Genomic DNA, 23,035 nt, shown 5'->3' on the forward strand with positions numbered 1-23,035 from the left:
TTTTTTTTTTTTTTTTTTAGATGTTTGGGTTTAATAAGAACAAATGGCAATATTTAGTTCAAGTAAGTGGAATAATCTGGCGCATTCATCTGTTAACTAGTCTTCAACACTCAAACAAGATGGGGAAAATTATTTGACTAGATTTAAGAATGATCTGATTAAGACTTCATAAATTTAAAGCGTACTGAATGCATTACTGGATGACTTCTTTGTGTGGTTTGGTGCATGTTAAAATTATCAACTAACCACGGTGCCGTTATGATAAACATGCTTTCTTGACATCACTTGTGTAAATGTCCGTGGTAAAACTGATGTGATCGGCATGTCTTTCACAAAGAATCGTGGTCGTATAAACGGCATTATTTTTTCATCCAGGGGTTTGGCTATCGGGTCATTTCGGGAATTTCCTCCCGCCTGTGCCCTTCAGTCCGCCCGGCTGCCAAATTAGCACCCGCGCTAGGCCTCTGTCTTGAACCGGAGTGGCGGCGGCAGCTAAGTTCGTGCGGATATCCGCCCGCCCCAGCTGGCTCGCTGCACCGTATTCGGTGCATGGCTCTGCTCTGCCCGCCTAGGGCGAGGCGGCCGCGGCGGCCTGCCGGACCGGCAGGCTCCGTCGGAAGACAGCTACTTGTCGACTATCGGTCTCGTGAGGTGTTTAGCCATAGATGGGAGTTTACCACCCACTTTGGGCTGCATTCCCAAACAACCCGACTCCGGGAGGACCGCAGCGTCTCTGTACCGTCACAAGCCCCGTAGCTTTATAGTTTGTGTTTACAATAGCTTTAGCATTCGCGCTAGCAGCAGCCTTGTGTTCGTTCCAAAAATCATTGTGATGCAGTTTTAAATGGCTGCTGGGTTAGTGGTGTTCAATGAGGACGCTTTCTTTACGCCTCGTGGAACTGTTTTGTAGATGGCGAGAGCGTCGTTTATTTCATTTCACACACGGGAAAAGCAACGCACGCTAGTGAGAGCGCCTCAACACTGATGTGTAACACCGCCTCCTCTATGACGCCGTACTCCTCAACCCCTCCTCCCACAGGGGCTTGAGGGGAGGGGTTGAGCAGGCGGCGGTGGAGAAGTGGAGAAAACTGCTTGGTTGCGCACATTTGGAGGCTAAATCAAGTATATAATTATCGGATTGCATTATCGGTTGATTTTTTTTTTATCTGTATTATCTGTGTGACGTCATAATTGCCATTATCGGCCGATAATTATCGGTAACCGATATTATCGCGTATCTTTAATTACAACGCACTTTCGGTTTGTCTTGTAAACTTAATTTCACTTCTCAAATATTACTGTGTTCATCTGCTATACTAGTATTATATATTTAACTGAAAAAATGGTTCGAAACAATCAGTGATTTACAACGGAAAATCTTTAAAAGTATAAGGGGTGCCCAAACCTTTGCATACCACTGTAAAATGAACTATTAAAATACTGTATCTGGGTGTATTATAAATGAGAATAGGATGGGATTTAATAAGTTCTCGTCCCACTCCTTTTCAGGCATTTGTCGGTCCTTGTTTTTTGTTTTATTTTGTTACTTGTAATGTAAACCAGTTGAAAACTAATGAACTTTATGTGAGTCATAATGGGCTGCCTGAAATTATAATAATTTTTTTTTTTTAATTCATCATGGGGGCTCTGTTTTGGCAGGTCGTAAGAACAACTGGCCTCCCATGCCTGAGAAGTTCCCTGTGGGCCCCTGTTTCTACCACGACATTGCAGTGGATATTCCTATAGAATACCAGAAGACGGTGAAAATCATGTATAACCTTTGGATGTGTGAGTGAATCCCTCCAGCTTTCTTCACTTACGGGTCCTTTGAATGCTCGCTTATCCTACGGTTGCCTATCCACAGTCCATGCCGGCACACTCTTTGTGAACATGTTTGGCTGCTTGGCGTGGTTCTGTGTGGATCCTTCCCACGGTGTGGACTTTGGCCTGGCCATGTTGTGGTTTCTCCTCTTTACGCCTTGCTCTTTTGTCTGCTGGTACAGACCGCTCTATGGAGCTTTCAGGTGAGCAAGTGGAATTCTTGGTTCTTATACCCTTCATGTTTCAGTGCATAGAAAGTATACTTATGTGTGTACAGTGGGGCAAATAAGTATTTAGTCTACCACTAATTGTGCAAGTTCTCCCACTTGAAAGTATTAGAGAGGCCTGTAATTGTCAACATGGGTAAACCTCAACCATGAGAGACAGAATGTGGAAGAAAAAAAAACAGAAAATCACATTGTTTGATTTTTAAATAATTTATTTGCAAATCATGGTGGAAAATAAGTTCATCTCAATACTTTGTTATTTACCCTTCATTGGCAATAATGGAGACCAACGTTTGCTGTAACTCTTCACAAGCTTTTCACACACTGTTGCAGGTATTTTGGCCCATTCCTCCATGCAGATCTGCTCGAGAGCACTGATTTCTATGGGTTTGAGATCTGGAGACTGGCTAGGCCACTCCAGGACCTTGAAATGCGTCTTACGAAGCCACTCCTGTGTTCCCCTGGCTGTGTGTTTGGGATCATTGTCATGCTGAAAGACCCAGCCATGTCTCATCTTCAATGCCCTTGCTGATGGAAGGAGATTTTCATTCAAAATCTCTCGATACATGGCCCCATTCATTCTTTCCTTTACACAGATCAGTCGTCCTGGTTCCTTTGCAGGAAAACAGCCCCAAAGCATGTTTCCACCCCCATGCTTCACAGTGAGTTTGGTGTTCTTTGGATGCAATTCAGTATTTTTTCTCCTCCAAACATGGGAACCTGTGTTTCTACCAAAAAGTTCTATTTTGGTTTCATCTGACCATAACACATTCTCCCAGTCTTCTTCTGGATTATCCAAATGCTCTCTAGCGAACCGCAGACAGGCCTGGATGTGTACTGGCTTCAGCAGGGGGACACGTCTGGCAGTGCAGGATTTGAGTCCCTGGCGACGCAGGTCTACAATTTTGTCTCTGGTGTCCTTCGACACCTCTTTGGTCTTTGCCATAGTGGAGTTTGGAGTGCGACTGACTGAGGTTGTGCACAGGTGTCTTTTATACCGATAATGAGTTAAAACAGGTGCCATTAATACAGGTAACGAGTGGAGCCTCGTTAGACCTCGTTAGAAAAAGTTAGACCTCTTTGACAGCCAGAAATCTTGCTTGTTTGTTGGTGACTAAATACTTATTTTCCACTCTAATGTGGAAATAAATTCTTTAAAAATCAAACAATGTGATTTTCTGTTTTTTTTCCACATTCTGTCTCATGGTTGAGGTTTACCCATTTTGACAATTACAGGCCTCTCTAATCTTTTCAAGTAGGAGAACTTGCACAATTGGTGGTTGACTAAATACTTATTTGCCCCACTTTATGTAGTATCCAATTGCATTTGGTCTACTTCTCCGCTCCAGGAGCGACAGTTCTTTCCGCTTCTTCGTCTTTTTCTTCGTCTACATCTGCCAATTTGGAGTTCACGTGCTACAAACGATCGGTATCACCGGCTGGGGCACGTGGTGAGTTGGACGCCCCCACGCAGCAATGTTTGGCTTGTCGTTCTGATACATTTCACATCCTTGTGTTTTCTTTTCATGTCCAGTGGTTGGATCACAGCCCTAATGGGCCTGAACACTAGCATCCCGGTGGGCATCATCATGTTGCTCATCGCCGCACTCTTCACCACGCTCTCCGTGGGCTCGCTCATCATGTTTAAAAAGGTAACGAACTCTTCCCACAGATTCACAGATCACTGCCATTGAGGGCGATAGATGCCCAGTTTATTCAAACTGGGTGTCAATGACATCTAATGAGTTAATATACAGCCGTTAGGTGTTCTAAAGAAAAAGAAAAGCTTGAACATTAATACATTCGTGCCTCAGGTTAGGAAGTGAATTTTTTCATATAATAATTCGTATTTTACATCTAATATGTTCCAAGATCTACTAAAAACACATTAAATTTGCTGTCAAGTCCTCTAATTGCCTTTCTTTATCTGTAATACTTTGTTACCCTTTAGTGGCGTTTAAATTTAACTTGTTTGTAAGGCTCACTCTACAGACGTTATCACATGACGACTGAAGCTCATAGCAAACACTGAACGCTAAAAGACAATTTAAGCAGCCGTTATCTAATCTCGCTGTTTGTGCCTTTTAAGTTATATTCTTTTTCTATTTCATATGCATGAGCATTGTGTAGCACTGTGTAAATTTCATTTGTTTACAAATATATTCAAACGTAGTTGTGACGTTAGAATGCCATTACCCAGTATGCAATGGGATTACCCATGCAGCCACAGGACGTTATATACTTTATAAAGAAGTGTACTCTACACTAGTGTTCCACAACCTTTTTTGCACCTCAGACTGGTGTGATGTGGGCCTTTGCAATGTGTGGCAGAAAATTACAGTAAATATAAAATAACACAACAGGGCTAAAAACGAACATTAAGAGCAGGGAAAGTGTGACGCAACCTTTTTTTAACAGCGGCCTCTCCTAAAACTTGACGCCAGATATGCTTGGTCACAGGGATAATGAGTTCTTCTCCAATCAGGAAAATTTTCTTGGCTTTAGCAATACGGTTCGCCACGAGGTTTGATGCTCTCAGTGCATTCGCTTTTGTTACCACTTTTTTTATAGCTTTTAGCCACATATAATGCTGAATGGACTTGGTTGTAGGCTCCTCTTCTGGCTCAGCAGGTGGCCTTTTCCCTGTAAACATAAGCTGTCCAGAGATGTCTGTTTTTCAGACATTTTCGCTAAATTGTGGGCTTATTATTTCCGAGAACAAATCTGATGCGCCTACGTCATTTTCAAGGACAAGTGCACGTAGATATTAAAAAAATAAATAAATAGATGCTAGCTCCAATAGGTTTCAATGACGACTTCCTATCCAGTTTTATAATTTTATCTACAGTAGACAGGCATAATGATGTGTCAAGAGGCACAGGCCAGATTGCGGTCATTAACAAATTATTTATTATTTCTCTGCAGCCCGGTAGCGAATACACCACGTACCGGTCCCCGGCCCGGTGGTTGGGGATCCGTGCTCTACACTGCAACTAGCAGAGTGAAAACGAAACTGTTCATTGAATATTTAAGCTTGATTTTCTCGCGTCGCCTGCATATACAGTATATGGCTGAAAACACTCAGGTGACTTGAAGTTCCACTCTAAGACGCCTAATTTAGCCAAATTTCAAAATGGTCCGATATGCATGTGGGATACATCATTGGAAAGCTTAAAATCTCAATATTCTGGGGGAAGAAAACTTTTGAACGGGAGGGCTTTTTTATATATATATATTTATATATATATATACATACATATATATATATATATACAGTGAGGAGAACAAGTGTTTGATACACAGTCAATGGGAAAACCCATTGGCAGTGTATCAAATACTTGTTCTCCTTTTTTTTTTTTTTTTTTTTAAACAGCAAAACCCTATCTGGAGCTGAGAGCACGCGAGAGCAGAATTACAGATGCCATGACTTTAATGAGATATTATCACGTACTTACCTTGTTTCGATCCAAAAACTCCATGTAGCATGTATCACTGAGTGTCAAGACACAGCTTTGAATGACCACAGATGGATTTTGGGGGGATTTTATGAGTGAAACATGGTAATATAACAAGGGTCACGATACAGAAATAGCAGACATCTAGGAATGGTTGAGATTTTCTTTTTCATATTTTTACCCTTTTAACCCTTTTTTATTTTTTTATTTTTTTCAATTTTTCTTTGTTTGGATCAATTATTTATCTAACATATCGGAGAAAATGCGACAGTAACACAAAAAAAAAAATACAATTGAGCAATAGTTATGAGGTAGACGTCCGTGACTTTTTTTACAGACCCCATTTCTTTCATTGTGACGTAAAAGTTTTAAGTGTGAATAATTTTTTAGTCTTTTTTTTTTTTTTTTTTTTTTTTTTTTTAAAACGAAATATTAGACATCAATTAATGATTCTAAGCTAAAAATGACAGACAGTTTGAATAATAAATATAAATAATTACCTTCGTTTTATGGCTGGGTTGAAACAAAAGCGGTTGCGCGACGTCTGTAAATGAGGGTTTCCAGGGTAACACGGACAAATTAAAAATAGTTCAAGGGCTTAATGCGCCATGAATCTGCTATGGCAGCATATAGACATATTGTTCTATCGAACACAACAGTTGTTTTGGCTTAAAATACAGCAGTTTCTTTTAAAGAGGAGTGCAAGAGCAGAAACTGCTTTTTCAGTGTTGTCTGTGTTTTCCGGCATATATAGAATTCTAAGATCAACAACACAGTTGTTTAGGGCTGCAGCTATCAAATATTTTAGTAATCGAGTAATCGACTGAAAATTCTATCGATTAATCGGATAAAACATATTTTTAGGTGAAAATCAAATATAAATATACATGGGAAAATAAGACATTTCATCTAATATTTAACCATTTTCTGTCAATGTCTTTATTTTCGATGTACATTGTTGAAAACAGCCAACAATTGCATCTCAGATGTAACTAGAATAAAAAAAAGACTAATTCACTGCTTTCACTCAAAAAACTTCTAGATCTTATAAAAAAAAAATATATATATATATATATATATATATATACATATATATATCAGGGGTCGCGTTAACCAAATATTTTCCGTCGTTGACCGGTTTTTTAAAACGGTGACGGAAAAAACTGAAGTCCAGCTGTCATTTTGACAGGTTGCAATTCACACCCCAGACCACAGGGTGGCGAGTGAGCATATTAATTAGCTATTGTCTCTCTTGATGCATGACGTCGTTGGCCTTACTCGGAAAAATGTCAAGGCAATTGAGTGTCCGAAGTTTCTTCAAAAAGCCCCAAAACGACGATAGTGTTGATAAAAGAGGTGAAAAAAGAGGGACTGATTCAATGGAGGATGAAGGATGACAACGAATCAAGTGAATCACCGGTTCACTCCTCACTGTGGCGCGCAGTTGAAAACACCGCCAATTACCAAGAAGGGCAGAATTGGTAACACGGTGAAAGCGCCATAGAGTCAAAAAAGCGGACCAGACTAGCCAGAGCCTGAAATTATTTCAAGGAAAATATGGAGGGTGCCAACACTGTGTGTACTCTTTTTGCTAAGCTGAGCTCGCATACCACGGTAAAACGTCGGCTTTGAACGAACTCTTGGCGCGCCGTCACCCAGGTGTATTTCGGAAGACAGCAGGAAACAACAAGCTAGCGGATTGTAAATCCATACAACTTTCTAACGATTAAAAAAAAAAAAAAAATTTGAAGTTGCCTTTTTGTGCGTCGTATCAACGTGCATTTTTATTTAATGATAATAAAAAAATATATTTGTACTGTATATATTGGAATTATATAATATTTGATTATTATTAAATGACTGGCCTGCTTACTGTAATCCATGACTGCACTAATGTTAGTTACTTTATATTATAAAGTATTATTGTATTATTGTGTATATACATATAGTGACTGCATCAAGATATAGTCATTTAAAAAATTTAAGTGACGGGTAAAAATAGATTATGACCGGATTTTTATGACCCTGTCAGTCAAAATGACAGACAACGAAAAAGTCTAGCGCAACCTCTGATATATATATTTCTTACCTAAAAATGCCATTACGCTTGATAACACACATCACTTAAAAGTTAGGCGTTTTTCCCATGTGTCTCAATTGAATTTCTATTTGTGTCAAGCTATATTTAAGTTGTAGTTAAGTTTTAAGTTAGTGTAAACTGTAAGTCCTGGTAGGATTTTGAGTTATATATATCTTACCTAAAAATGCCATTACGCTTGATAACACACATCACTTAAAAGTTAGGCGTTTTTCCCACGTGTCTCAATTGAATTTCTATTTGTGTCAAGCTATATTTAAGTTGTAGTTAAGTTTTAAGTTTGTGTAAACTGTAAGTCCTGGTAGGATTTTGAGTTTTTGCAGTGTTCAAAATAATTGTATGATACCTGCTGTATTGGAGCACATTAGGGACCAGTGCTACTTGGTGTTTTATCCAGCAATGACTACTGAGCTAAAATTGACAGCATCATTAAGTTTTTATTTTACACCCTCATCACTCTACAGCGCTATGTTTTCACAGATTAAATAAAGCCTGTATGCAAGACACGTTAGCCACGCATCGACAGTGGTCATAATTAATAGAAACCTCGCCCTCCGCAGGGCTAACGTTACGTGAGCGAGTGACAGTAACGTTAAACTTATTTATTAGCGCTTAGTAGTCTACTGCTTTAAGATGGGGGCTGTTTACTAACTCCGCTGACTGTCATTTCGCATTTAGTTCAACATACATGTGATCTCTATGAGACGCACCAGACGCTACCTGCTACCACCGTAGCATCATGCGGGCTAGTTTTTAGCAATGTCGGCGTCGTTTGTAGCGGCTGTCGGCTGCAGTAAATTTGCAGTAATTTTTTTTTTTTTTTTTTTCCTGCTTCTTCCTCTACGCACGTGACATCAGCGCGTTGTCCCGCATTAAAAGTAGTCCGGGCAAAACGTGATGCTTAGAGCTGTCAAAATTAAACGATTACTCGAGGTGAATAAAACTACTCGGATCAGTTTTTAAACTCGAGTTACTCGAGTTGCTCAAGTATTCATTTCAGCTCTACAGTAGTTATTATTGCATTGTTGCGAGCAAGAATGATCTTTCGTATGATGAAATAGTTTTCGTAATATATAGCAAAAAAAGCTGAGAAAACGTTTTGTAAAATGAGTTTTCAAATAACATAACTTGCATATCTCGAGGTTCCACTGTATTAGGAAAATGAAATTTGTGTGTCTCCATGCAGGTCCACGCGCTGTATCGGACCACTGGCGCCAGCTTCGAGAAGGCCCAGCAGGAGTTCGCAACCGGGGTCATGTCCAACAAGACGGTGCAGACGGCAGCCGCCAACGCTGCGGCCAACGCTGCGTCCAACGCGGCCCGCGGCGCCTTCAAGCCTCATCCGTAGGCGTGCACAGCTGCGCAAATCTGTTCCTGTTCAATCACCACCAAGTTGCTAATGTCTTAAAAAAAATGTCTTTACTTCAAATCTAACATCCCGAAATCAATCCTTACCCTGCTCGCGTACGAGTGAGCCATGCTTGCCATCTCTGTCCGTGAGATTAACGACCCCACGGCTAAAAATATCACCTTCCGATTGACTGGATAGGTCGAACTCCGCAGCGAGATTGATTGACGGCATGCTGCGTGCATGTTCAAGCACACTCGACCAGGTAACTAATTCATTAGCGTTTTGTCTCCCGAGATGTGAACTGCATGTCCATTGGCTGTTTGAAAGGGGAGGATGCCTCGTGCGTGTTTGACATTTGTCTTTGTAGCCCCTAACACATTAAGTACTATCTAAAGCTGCTATCAATCTGGACATGGTCTCTTTGCTATTTTTGGGTTCCATCTTTTAATGGGGACTGGAACTACACTGGGCAACAGATCATTTTTAAAGGGTAGGGGGCAGAGGGGATACGAGTCATATGACGTGCTTTAAAAACATGAACTGATTTTTTTTTTTTTTTTTAATCATCTCAGTGTTAAATGATTGGAATGTGACAGGCGTGCATTTTGTTGAATTCAAGGCACATATATATTTTTTTAACCTCACGGCACACTACCGAATAAAAATGTCCCTGAATTACGCTCCCACAGTTTGACTGTGCCTTTCGCCATCTAGTCACCACACGTCACTGGTATAGTAAATCGTCATTTTCAGACCAATTTTGCAAAATTGGTTTTTGAGTTCTGATTTCCCTCGGGTGGTTGGGATCGACTGCGGGGGAAAGCTGTACAGACTACTGTCACCGACTGGATTTGTGTTGTACTTTGGCATCTCGCAATGTGACGGGGGTGCACTGCATGCCACTCGGCAGATGATTGAAATTGTTGTTGTGACAAATGATGAACTGATTCCCGAACGCGACCGGAGCACTCGAGCTAAAATGTTGGAAGGCTTATCGTGAGATTATTAAAACAATGCTAACAACAGTATTTTGCATTTCGTTTGAAATTTGATAGCGCTTTTCTGTTAGTTCTTATTTATGACATAATTTATGTTGTATTTGATTTCGCATGATTATCATGTTAGGCGTGCTTGTGTTGAAGGTATGACTGAATACATTATTCAAATCCCCCCACGTGTTAGTCTACTGTATGTCCTCAAAAGCTGTGAGAAATCTACCAAATGTCCATTTAGTTTTTTAATCTCAGTTCGTGATGTGCTCTTTTGCCATGTTTTACTTCACTACATTAAAAGTCGTATTGTGCAAGCCGGTCTACACTTACGGAATGTGTTGAACAACAACAAAAATGTCGTGTTTTAGACCATGTTAGTTCACAGAACCATGAGAAGAAACTCATGTAAGAGATACCATACTTGTACATTCTGTAAAGATGCTCATTTGATGCCCCCATTAGGAGTCGCGTGTAAAAAGAAATTTAAATGCACTCTTGTCTGGCCTTTGTCGCATGTGAAATAGTTTTCAGTTTTGTATATTTATGGTATTAACATGGAATAAAGATTTGAAAGAGACTGGACTTTGAATGGAACCACTGTATTTTTCCATCCACCTCTGGATCTACAACTCATTCAAAAAAGTCTTGCAAAAAGGAAAACAAGAACAAAGAAATGTAGCTTTATAACATTTGTATTCACAGCAACTTTATTTTTCCACACTCACATCAGCAATACTTTCATCCATAAAAAAAAAAACCTATACTATTCTTGTTCATATAAACCACTGTCTCTGTGTTCCGGCATCCCACACAACTGGTCACTTTCAAAGAAATGACAGCACAGTTTGCCATCTATGATGAATAAGAGCAATCAAATGCAATGTGGCAATTTTGTATTGAAACTAGTCACATTCCCATATTTTTTGTCGCTTCATTTTCTTAAAATGCCTCTTAATTGTACTTTGTGTACTGTAATTTTCGCACTATAAGGTGCACCTCACTATGAGCCTCCAATCACCTAATTTGGCACGAAAACAGCATTTGGTCATAGATAGCCGCACTGGACTATAAGCCACAGCTGTCCTCACTGTATTATGAGATATTTACACCAAAGATATTAACCAGTAACACTTTGACAGTGGCATCATACGACTGCCATAAGACCAAATGAAACCCCATGAAACCCTCATTGTTTCAAGAAGCTTCATTTGGCCATCACTGCTTCCTTGGGGGAGACAGTCAACCTCTGCTACCGCTTACTGTCAACACTGTTGTTGTCCAACACGCCTCCTAGCATGCATTGCAGCGCCACAGATGTAACATTCAAATTCATGTTCTGTGCTATTATTCCTGCAGTTACTGTTCCAGTTTCATTAATTGCTAGTTATGGTATTTGGTAACATTTTATTTGACAGGGGCACCATAGGACTGTCATTAGACAATCATAATTTTGACTTGACACTGTAATGAGCATGAATAAATTCTTATAACAGATGTTATTTAGTGTTTTCCTGCAAATTATCTAACTTTTAAACAGATGTATAAGATCCGAGCTGGACAAAATGGAGTTAGTGACATAATTTGTCAGATGACACTTTATGACATCTGTCATAAGTATTCAGTAAGGTCCATGAAAGTGTCAGGCTATAAATATGATAGTCTTATGACAGTCTTATTATGCTGCTGTCAAATAAAGTGTTACCAATTAACCCAAATAAATCAACAAATAAGCCGCACTGGACTGTAAGCCGCAGGATTTAAAATGGAGAAAAGTAGTGGGTTATAGTCCGAAAATAGCGGTATTTTAAACAAGTTTTCAACTTTTAATTACTATGTTTTTCTTTCCTCCCATTTCAAATGGCTTTGATGTCCATCACCGGCAATTGCAGTCAATGCAAGAAATGAGACTCCTCATTAGTTACAAGGATTTACTCCATTCTAGTGGGTATATTTGGTGGTGTTAAGTGGTCTGTTTCACATCACAGGTGAACCATAAACATAGTGGATTTGCTCAACATTTGGTACATTTGCATAGTATAATCCAACTGAAAGTCAATACGAGAACCCTTCACATGGATGATAGTAATGCTATCGTTCATTTTGTGTATCTGCAAACTATAAATATTCTAACTATAAATATTCTATCTATTTATTTATATTGATTAATTACTACCACTTTTGCAGTGTCACTCAAAACTTAGTCGCAGACACACTTCACAGTTTACTTTGTGTTCACTGGTGACCGGTCCAGCACTGATAAACACTATATCTAGAAAATGAGTGGGTCAAAGGATATTTCTGTTGCAAATTCACCTGTTTCTCAATATGAAGTGCAACATCACTTGTATTTTACTTGATTGTTCAACAAAAAGTCCGTATATACATTGTATAAAACAAAAAAGCAGATACCTCTGTATCTTGACGTAAATGTTCAATTTGTTTCATGACCAGGCTCGTAACTCAATTAGCTCGAACTACCAAAGAACATTAAAAATTGTATGTATTTAGTAAAAACACAGACCTTTGTGTTACATTAGTCCAATTAGCATCATGCAAAAAAAAAAAAAAAAAAAAAAAACAATGTAAAATGTTATAGATATGCTAACAAATAGCATTGGCTTTATGAATACAAAATTTGAAGCAACACATGTAAATAATACTGTACAACAACACTCACAGGTACTTTATCCTCTGTAAACTTCAATTACTGTGGCTTAGGAGTTTTGTGACAGTTTTATTTTTAACGGTGTATTTAAATGTGCCGTTTACATTTTATTTTAAGGACGTTATTATTAAGTACTATTTCATGACAATACAATATCAATTCTGCCTGAATCCAGTTTTAGCCTTCAAATGCTTAAAGCGGCAACCATCCGAAGACATACTAAATTCACCCCTTGAATCAGAAATACAAGCTTCTCTCTTCTGTCTTTTGCTTAATTGTTCCGCCAACTACTGAAAACATACAAACTCATCTTTCGTGCCTCTCTCCATCCGGGCAATTTATAATGTCGTTCTTCGCTTGTTGCTGCGCTCTGTATTTTATCGTTTAGTTTATTTATTATCGCATATATGCTGACTGTCTACAATTTGTTTATCATATTTAATTTTACTTCATTCGATTTCTTCCTTTGTTTTCAACACAGGTAGTACCCGGGTTACGAACGAGTTCTGTTCCTACGCTTGCGACGTACCCGAATTTCCGCGTAAGTCAGAATCAAGCCTTTAAATTTTCAAAATAACTATCCAAAAAGCCCAAAAGTATTGTATTTTCTTTAATGCTGGAGGATACACTGCCCTCTGGTGGAAGCGTTTGGTCTGGTTAGACTGTCGTTCAATAATTCTTTCATACCATAGGCGGAGTTTGACTTATGGGGCAAGGGGGGCACCACATGTTGATGACCCCGAAACGCAGAGTCAGCTATAAAATTAACTTAGAAGAATATTTATAATAATAAGTTGACAATGAGCGTTTATTGTTTCTCATCATTCTTGAGGAGAATTCTAAATCGGGCTGCTTAGGCAATACTTTTCCCCAAGATCGTCATCCATTGAATATGGTGCGCCCGCCGTTGTCGTGCCAATGTAGTTACCCCTGGCAAAAATTGTATCCCCTGGGCGGAGTCATATGGAGGTAGATTTGTGTCTTTATTATTCAATCAAAAAAAAGTTGCTTCAATCAAAATATGTTTTCACCCCCCCCCAAAAAAAAGTCGCTTCAATCAAAAAAAAATTTTTTTTTTTTTTAAGTGAATGCAAAAATAAATTTTAAACTCAAAAAACTAAAAGAAAAATGCACATGAAAGCTAGTGTTCTTTGATTGATTGATTGATTTTTTTTTTTTTTTTTGATTGAAGTAATGTTGATTTGTGTTTGGGCCACATTTTTATTCAATCAAAACAGAAGGTGATTCATAAAAAATATATTTTCAAAAAGAAAAATCACCAATCAAAGAAAAGAAGAATTTCAATCATAGAAAGTTTTTGAATGCGGGAAAATATTTGAGATTGAAAAATTTCCATTTGAACACATAATTTTTCATTGAAAAAGTTTTCGTTGATTGAAGCAATCCTTTTTGTGTTTGGGCCATATTTTGGGTTGGACATTTGTGTCTAAATCATTCAATCCCAAAAAAAGTTGCTTCAATCAAAAAAGTATTTTCAATCAAAGAAAAAATTCATTTGAAAAATAAAATTGCCCTCCTCTAATATATATATTTTTTTAATTATATGCAAAGCGAATGACCATCTAAGGTTCTAGTCACATGATCTGTTCGAAAAACAATTTTGACCCATTTTAAAAATATATTTTTTTGTTAATTTCATTCATTTTTGTAGCAGTTTTATTGCTTTATAACTTTTATATATATAGGATAGTCAATTATATGCAATGACACTTTTCGACCACCAGGGGGGGGCCTGCCCCCCCCCCCCCCAAAAAAAATCCGCATATGGCATACAGGTGCACTCAGACGTCTAACGTGTATAAAGGACAGCTGCGCTCTGGTTTGACCCACATAAGGCTGTAAGTTGCTTCAGCTAATAAATGTTTGCGTATGCATTTGTAATTAAGTTTAGAGCTATAGATTGTGGAGTTACGTGTGAGCGATTTGCTATGAGAATTGTATATACGTTAGCATTCGTAGCATTTAAGCTAGCGGACTTCTGTGAAGCAAATTACGGTAGTCGAGTACGTCGTAACCCGGGGTCTACATGTACTTGTTTTTCCTGAAATTGACCTTATTTTATTCGCTGCAAGCAGTAAGCACTTTGTTTTACCATGTGTCTGTGTATTTGACACTTCTATACATGCAATGCGTTATTATTGCTATTTTGATTGTGTATGTATGAACATCTCGTTTGTGGGGTGTCTGTGACCTTCTGTGAAAGTAATCGCCCTACAAGGAACATTAAATAAAGTGAACTGAACTGATTCTTTGGACAACAATATACAGTGGTACCTCGACAATACGATCCTTTCAACATCCAAAGTAAATTTTGACTCGTCATTTGTCTCGACATACGACGACATGCTCGAAATACAACGATTTACAACAGCGTGGCAATTTCATTGTTTTCCCACAAGACTGTTTTCTTGTGAGAAATCAACATGGGTCCCAATAAGGGTAGTGCAGGTGGTGAAAAAAAAGAGAAAAAAGGTGACGCTTACCATTGAAATTAAGATGGAAACAATGGAATATGTTTACAATCTCGACGGTCCTCCTCTGACCTCCGTTCGCCAGTCTTTATAAATTAAGCCGACAATTATTGTTGTAACATCGGCAAAGAAGTCACCTGCTTCGTCAGGTTTTTAATAATATATTTCAGAACTTTTGCAACACAACACGGCTACTGTCCACCGTAGCCAACGCCAACAACAACAGAACATGAAAAGAGAACGTTAAAAACTCAAACGCACCTCTCTAACTCTCGTCAGTAACACGGTACATTCAGGAACAACATGCAATACACAACTGCTACATTAGAACTTGATTCTTAAGATTATCATTATTCCGATTTGTTTTTTTGATTTATAATTTATTTGTTTTGCTATGTATAATTGCTATTTGTAATTGTACCTGCAGTATTTATGAGGGATTTATATACATTTTTGGGCTGTGAAACGAATTAATTGAATTATAATGTATTCTTATGGGAAAATCCCGCTCGACATACGGCCATTTCGACTTACAACCCAGGTCCTGGAACAAATTAAATTCGTATGTAGAGGCACCACTGTTGCTGATAGAATGCCACAATTCCATTTATTTCGTAGATGCACCACTGTATTTGCTGATAGACTGCCACAATTCCATTTAATTCAAGGGCCTTCCATCAACTTAATATAATATTATGTACACTTTTAACACTGGGGATGTAACAATATATCAAAAAGGTGATATATCGCAATACTTTGTAGCATAAAAGGTTATCGATATGCTCTCACCAAGAATCAATATATCGCTTTAAAAAGATGTTTAAAAAAAAATATATATATCAGGTTGCTCCCAAAATCTACCATTACAATATGTTAGCTCACCAGCTGCCATTGACGGCACTAGACATTCATTTTGACTGGATTGGAAATCTAGCACCGACGATGACACTGAAACCAGAGCATTCTCAACCAGTCTCTTGTGGTCATTTACAGGTCACTTCCTGTTCATTTTAGGGCATTTACAGGTTATTTCCTGTTGATTTTAAGTCACTTCCTATTCATTTAAGGACATTTTTGAGTCACTTCAACAGGAAGCGACCCTGTAAATCAGACATGTCCAAAGTCAGGCCCAGGGGCCAAATGCGGCCCGTGGTCAAATTTCATCCGGCCCCCAGACTCTGTCATAAAATCAATAACGTCTGGCCCGCACACAGACTTAATAAATTGGTCAGCAGTACTGCTACCAGCATATGAAGTAGCTTACACACTAAATGCTGCTCCTCATTTACCCACTAAAAGGCAGCAGTACTCTAAGCAACATTATCCCGTGTGACCCTTTACGCTCAATTTTCTAAAATGGCGACAATCAACAAAAATGACCAATGACTGCGACGGCTGACGCTTCAAGGATAGGTGGAAATTTCTTCACTAAAATATACAACAGCTGTGTCTGCCTCATTTGCAAAGAGACAGTCGCTGTTTTTAAAGAGTTCAATGTGAGGCCGTATTACCAAACAAGACACGTTGACATATACGACAAGATTACAGGGAAGATACGTAGTGAGAAATTGAAGCAACTTGAAGCTAATTTAATTTTACAGCAGCAGCATTTCACAAGAGCCCGAGAGTCGAAAGAGAACGCCACAAAGGCTAGTTGCAAGATTGTTTAAGTTATTAATTAAAAAAACAATAAAGCAAATGTGACACACAGAATGGCTTACTAAAATTTGCTTAAATATATTGTTCTACGTCAAGGACGTGAGCCAAGGTCGGCCCCCCACATTTTTACCACACCAAATCTGGCCCCGTTTGCAAAAGGTTTGGACACCCCTGCTGTAAATGATTCAAAAGTAAAAGGAAGTGACTGAAAATCATCAGGAAATGACCTAAAATGCCCCTAAACAAACTTATTGTGCGGCATTGGCTGCCACTGACAGCCATAGACGTCCAATTCATTTGAAGTGGGAGGGATGGCAGCAAATGAACCTCGTTCATTCACTTCAAATAGATTGGACGTCTTGTAGTGATAAACTCATTCCAATTCACAGCAGAAGGATGAAAGTAGCTTGTTTTTCTGTTTATTTGTAGTTTTTGTAGAATATCCTAGAATGATTTGATGTATCAATCACTGTTCTATCGCCATATCGTAAGATCCTTGTTATAGTGAGCCTTCTATCGCAAAGGTTCCCACCCCTATTTAACACAATCAGTTCCGTTTCATCTAAATTAGAAAAAAAAGAGAAAAAAAGAAAAAAAAATAGATGGCTCATATCCATTAGGTTATACTCAAGATATGACTGTTTCAAAAGATTTTTTTTTTTTTTTTTGAATCGTGCCATCTACAACAAGTCTTTTTTAACATAGAATTTTAGAAATTTGGTAGCCTGAGTTTATTATATTTTACAGACGTCAAGTGGGATTGAAGTAGATTGATGTACGAATTGTAACACAACATGGCGTGGGTAACTAAATGTTAGCTTGAATGCAGATGTACCTAGTTTTATTCAGTGGTCTGCAGTTTGCCAGCAAATGCACAAAAGTCTTTTTCCAAAACAACCGTAGAAAAATAAAATACAACCTTTCTATCTTCTAATCTCAACCAAAGGAATGCGTTCAAAGCACGCAGATGAGACTCTTGCCTTCCTCTATCTCCTCCTGCACTTTGTCACTAGAGGTGGCGATCTCTGCCTGGGCGGACAAAACGGCGCACAGAAATGTCGCCAGGGTTCCCCCGATGGCTGCGTAGAACGCCCAGCCGAGGGAGCAAAGAGCCGGCCTGAAGGGCGAAGCCTCGGCCCCGCAGTAGCTGATCACCTTCTCAGAACCCCAACCGGCGGGGTAGAGCATGAGGCCCACAAGGAGCAGCAGGCCTGCGGGGATAAACATAAAAGTAAGTGAGTCCCTTAGGTAAAGAACATAGATGATAAAAATTATACCAAGCAACATCGCAGAAGAGGGCAGACATGAGTAGGGGTGTGACAAAATATCAAAATGGTGATATATCGTGTATCCCAAAAGGTTATCGATATGCTCCTGTCAAGAATCGAGATATCGTTTTTAAAAGGTGTCAATAAAAATAAAAATAAATTTAAAAAAAAGAAAGGCTGCCATTGACAGCGCTCAACGCCCAATCCATTTAGACTGGGAACGTTCGTTCATTCAAAACCAGAGCATTCAGTCCGTTTTTTGGGGCATTTACAGGTCACTTGCTTTTCATTTTAGGGCATTTACAGGTTATTTCGTGTTGAGTTTGAGTCACTGCCTATTCATTTAGGTGATCCCCAGGTCATTTCCTGTTCTGTAACACAAAAATAAACAGCAAGTGACCCATAAAATACCCCAAAATCAACAGGAAGTAATTGAAAATCAACAGGTAAATGACCTTAAATGGCCCAAAATTACTCGTTGCCTGGCATTGGCTGCCACTGACAGCCATAGACGTCCAATCAAATGGATTGGACGTCTACTAGTGATGAACTCATTCCAATTCACAGCAGAAGCTTGTTTTTCTGTTTATTAGTTTTTTGTAGAATATCTTAGAATGATTTTCTGACCAATATATCGAAAATCGTTGTATCGCCATATCATCAGATCATCGTTATCGTGAGCTTTGTATTGCAAATCGTATCGTGAGGTACCAAGACTCCTAGACACGAGTGCGCAACTCACCCGCGATGGCCTGCATCAGGCCGCAAATGTTAAAAATGCTTTTCCTCAGGATGCTCTGGAAGCACATGCTGAAGACGGAGACGCAGGCCACTACTCCGAGCACCAGTATCCCCGCGGCCAGAAACAATAGGGCCGCCCGCCAGAAGCCGCTGGCCACCTCAGCGAAGGTCCCGGCATAGGGCCCGCAGCTCACCCCTCCCCCCCTGTTGCCCAGGCGAAGGCAGCGGGCGTAGAGGCCCAGAGAGGGCCGGTATTCCCCAGAGTCGACGCCGTCCCGGGACACGCTGGAATCAGAGCGAGGGAATCCCAGCAGCCAGTCGGGGCTCATGAAGGCGATGAGCTCAGCGAAGGCCACCAGAATACTGAGCAGCGTCCAGAGCATAGAGCGGCATGTTACGATCACGTGGCACATGGTTGCACACTCAGAATCAAACTTTCCTTTCAGAGTTCCTGGGATGCTAAACTATTATATTTTCCTGGTATTATCTTTTCACAGGTCAGAGTATTTTCTAATTTTTGCTCGTGTTTCTTTAATTCTCAGAGCAGAGGTCCCTCGAGGCACCTTATAAAGAATCAAAGCAGCTTCCCTCCTCCATGGTGTATTCAGGAACTTACACCTACAGACACACAAAAGGAGCACAGAGGTTAAATAGAAGCGGGAGTCGGAGATGTAAACAGGCGCATTCCCGGACAACAGCGATTCATCAGTCTTTTCTTGTGTTTAAAACGGGTGACATTTTCATATGAGAGTCATGACGGAGCGCGACATTCCCACAAACTCTGCTCCCTTCGCCCAGCTGTGAGCAGCACTTCCAGATGTCTACCGACTTAATGAATCATGCTCACGCACGAACGTGTTGCATCCCACCTCCGTATTAGTCATACAAGCATGGCGCTTGTATGACTCGATAATGCTGATAGCCAAGGTTGGGACCCCCAGCTTAGTGTAAAGTGTGACATACAAGTGGCAAGTCAACACATGACATTAACACTAGCCAGTCTAAAGCAGAGCCCCTTGGCTTTTCTGGTCAGTAAGTCTAGAGGAGAGCCAGTTGGCCGAATGAAATTTATCTAATAGCCCACTTCAGCTGTGATCATCGGCTTTTGTTTGGGAAAACAAATTACAGTGATACCTCGACATACGCTGTCAATCATCATTTAACTTGTTAAACAGTTGCTGTGGCAACTCACTGTATGTAAGTGAGCAGTCTTAGCGGATTAGAGTGGACTCACTCAATGAAGCATTTAATAAAGCCAAGCATTTTTCTACTTTATTCTTGTTTACAAATAATTTGGTGGGACAGTAACATGTTTAAAACTTATAATTAGAGATGTCCCGATGCCGATCGATCGGGTCCGATCACGTCATTTTCAAAGTATCAGAATCGGCAAAAAATTATCGGCCATGCCTTTTTTTAATATATATAGATATTTTTTAATTAAATCGTTTTCTAATTGTATTTAATGTTACAGACATAATATGTTACACTCACCCAGAGTCTTTAGTTTAGGCTTAAGGTAGGGTTATTAAGGATGGGCGGATCGACACCAAAATATCGATATTTCGATCCAGCGCGTTAAATTTTAGGTATCGATCCACAAGCAAAAGTATCGATATTTGGAATAAATATATTATATTTTCTTTGTCTGTTTTTTGGGTATATTTTTGTGCACTTTTTGTACGACTTTTGACTTTCGCATTCTACACGCACGTAAGCAGGGCACGCACATAAGCAGAGCACCTGTGTCTGCTCCCGCCCCCATTTACATCCCTATCATATGTCGATCAGCATGCTTTTCCTCTGCCCCTCTCACGAGGCACCAGCACAGTCACAACAAACAAACATTTGGAAGCTAGTGGTAGCATGGCTGCGGCATCGACGACGGATTGTAAAAGAAGTCTGGTTTGGACATATTTCATTTTAATAAATAGCAACGAGGCTAAGTGCACAGTTTGTGCCGAAACTTTAAGATATTCTGGTTATACCAAAAGCCTCACAAAACACTTAAGAAACATGCATCCCGAAGCACACGATGAATTAAATGAAAAACATGCCGCTCACGCCGAGGAGGACACGAGAAAAGACAAGAGCACGCCGCCGAAGCAAAGCAAAGTACTTTAGAAGGGGCGATTGCGAAAGGCAGGACTTATCCAGGTAACGTAGGTGCTAATAGATAATCAGAGACGATATAAGCATTAGTGGCTGATGTGCAATATGAAACGATAAATATGGCGTTTTTGTCATCTCACATAAAAAGAACTTTGCAGCACTATTGAATATGCTTTGTAATGGAAAGTTATAGCTACATCTTGTTTGTGAAAAGCTAAGTTCATACCGCATTATATAAAAAAGGTAAAATGACCATAGTGACATATTCAACAGTGAAGTATTACTGTAACCTAAATGTGAGTCTCCATTTTATTAATTTTTGATACAATGAGGACAAATCAGCCCACATCAAATTCCATAGGAGAGTCAAGTGAACTACTAGCAAGCAAGTTGGGTATAAAAAATATATGAATTATTACTTAACATTTTTAAATGCACACATCTCCCCTTACTGTATTTCTAACATTAGCTATTATTCCTTGTTTTTTTGTTTTTTTTAAATTGCAAGTGACTATTGTTTATTGGATTTGTTTTTAATGATCTATCATTAGAAGGCGGTAACACGCTACTATTAATTCCTTCTTTAATTAGATTCAAAATATTTAACTTAGGTAGATTAAAATTTGATCAAATACAACGTGTAGCAGGGAAATGTTCTGTGCATATGAATTTAAGGGTCATGTTTAAAGAGTGAGACTGACTAATCAGATTTTGTTGTTGATGGATTGGTTTGTGAGTTTGTAGAGTATACATCATGCTTGTCATAGACCCGGGTAATGCCAATGCTCAACTCACGGCTTTAGCTCAACTGGATAAAAAACACAAGAATACCTGACTGCTGCTGACAGCCGCTACAAACTACGTCAACATCGTTTTACTGTAGATAATAGATATCATATGTATATAGAACTAGATGCAAAATGACACTCGACGGTGTTAGCAACATTGAAGTATTGAAAACTAGTTGCGTTAGTAAACAGCCGCCTTCTTAAAGCAGGAGACTTCCCTTGTAGGCTGTTGTGAACCTTCCAAGCGAACCTAATTAACTTTTTATCTAAAATACTCCTAAATCGGCAAAATCATAACGTGAATCTATCTTCAAAACAGTTTCAAAACTTTCACATGTCGAAAGTAGACAGAAGGGAAATTATGGAATAACGGGAGCAATTTTAACAACTTTAACAGTTGATTCACAAAATTAAATGAATGTAGTTTAAAACTGCTGATACAGAATGGGGACTTGAGTATTTTATTTACTGTTTTAAAATGTTAACTTGATACTGAAATAGTCGTTTATTTAAACCTGAGAGGCTTTTTATACCATTTTTGTAACTAAAGCACGAAACATTAAAAGCATCTAATCGGTTGGGGGATTTGTGGGATTTTCCACTGAGGTTGTTGGTGTGTTTTGCTTTTTTAAGACTGTTTACAATATTATTTGCACGTTTTACTGACTGACTATGCCATTTCTGTTTGTTATTTATAATGTTTTGTGTTTATCACTGAATAAATATGTCAGTTTCTTGTTACCAACCGTTGTGTGTTATTCAAACTCACCTAATTCAGCTGGCTAGTTGTTATCAAGAGTACTAAAACATTTTTCAACATGAGTCTGACAACTAAGTAAGGAGGCTAAATAACTTTAAACTTTAACACATGCTCAGATAGGTCGGTATCGGTATCAGCCAGTATCGGTATCGGATCGGAAGTGCAAAACAATATCGGTATCAGATCGGAAGTGCAAAAACCTGGATCGAGACATCCCTAGTTCATAGTACAACTTTGTTTTCATAATCTTATTTAATTTTAAATACTTTTTTTTCCACATTTGTATTACATTTGTATCCGCACATACTTGCTTTTTTTGCACTTCTGGTTAGCTGCAAACTCCATTTTGTTGCGCTGTACCTCTGCGCGTGCAATAACAATAAAGCTGAATCTGAGCTGATTTGATCTAAGGCATTTTGCATTGTTTGATAGCGCTCAGCTCAACAGCATGCTGTAAGGTTGCTTGTTTAATCTCCATATGTAATTCTGTCAGCTGTATTTTAGCTTAATAGCCTCATTAAAGCCCGTTTTGATTAATTGTTCACTATCTGTCAAAATGCTGCTTGTAGTGAAGTGAGTTGAATTCACTGACAACATAGAGCGCTC

At 39.1% G+C, this 23,035-nt stretch overlaps 2 protein-coding genes across 2 annotated transcripts in view; one reads left to right on the top strand and one right to left on the bottom strand.

The window, feature by feature from the left end:
• Positions 1–10,526, top strand: part of scamp1 (secretory carrier membrane protein 1) — a 23,595-nt gene extending 13,069 nt beyond the window's left edge. Inside the window, exons 5-9 of the mRNA XM_057831019.1 lie at positions 1,660–1,788; positions 1,865–2,024; positions 3,398–3,499; positions 3,583–3,700; positions 8,788–10,526. Coding sequence (XP_057687002.1) covers positions 1,660–1,788; positions 1,865–2,024; positions 3,398–3,499; positions 3,583–3,700; positions 8,788–8,949 — 671 coding nt within the window. The 3' untranslated portion in view covers positions 8,950–10,526. The remainder of the gene's footprint in view (positions 1–1,659; positions 1,789–1,864; positions 2,025–3,397; positions 3,500–3,582; positions 3,701–8,787) is intronic.
• lhfpl2b (LHFPL tetraspan subfamily member 2b) overlaps positions 9,788–23,035 on the bottom strand; it is a 38,838-nt gene continuing 25,590 nt past the window's right edge. The window contains exons 2-3 of the mRNA XM_057831020.1: positions 18,771–19,387; positions 9,788–17,971 (exon numbers count right to left, since the gene is read on the bottom strand). Of these exons, the coding sequence (XP_057687003.1) occupies positions 17,715–17,971; positions 18,771–19,182 (669 nt within the window). The 5' untranslated portion in view covers positions 19,183–19,387 and the 3' untranslated portion in view covers positions 9,788–17,714. The remainder of the gene's footprint in view (positions 17,972–18,770; positions 19,388–23,035) is intronic.

The sequence above is a fragment of the Corythoichthys intestinalis genome, chromosome 3, assembly GCF_030265065.1.
Source record: "Corythoichthys intestinalis isolate RoL2023-P3 chromosome 3, ASM3026506v1, whole genome shotgun sequence".
Lineage (NCBI taxonomy): Eukaryota > Metazoa > Chordata > Actinopteri > Syngnathiformes > Syngnathidae > Corythoichthys > Corythoichthys intestinalis.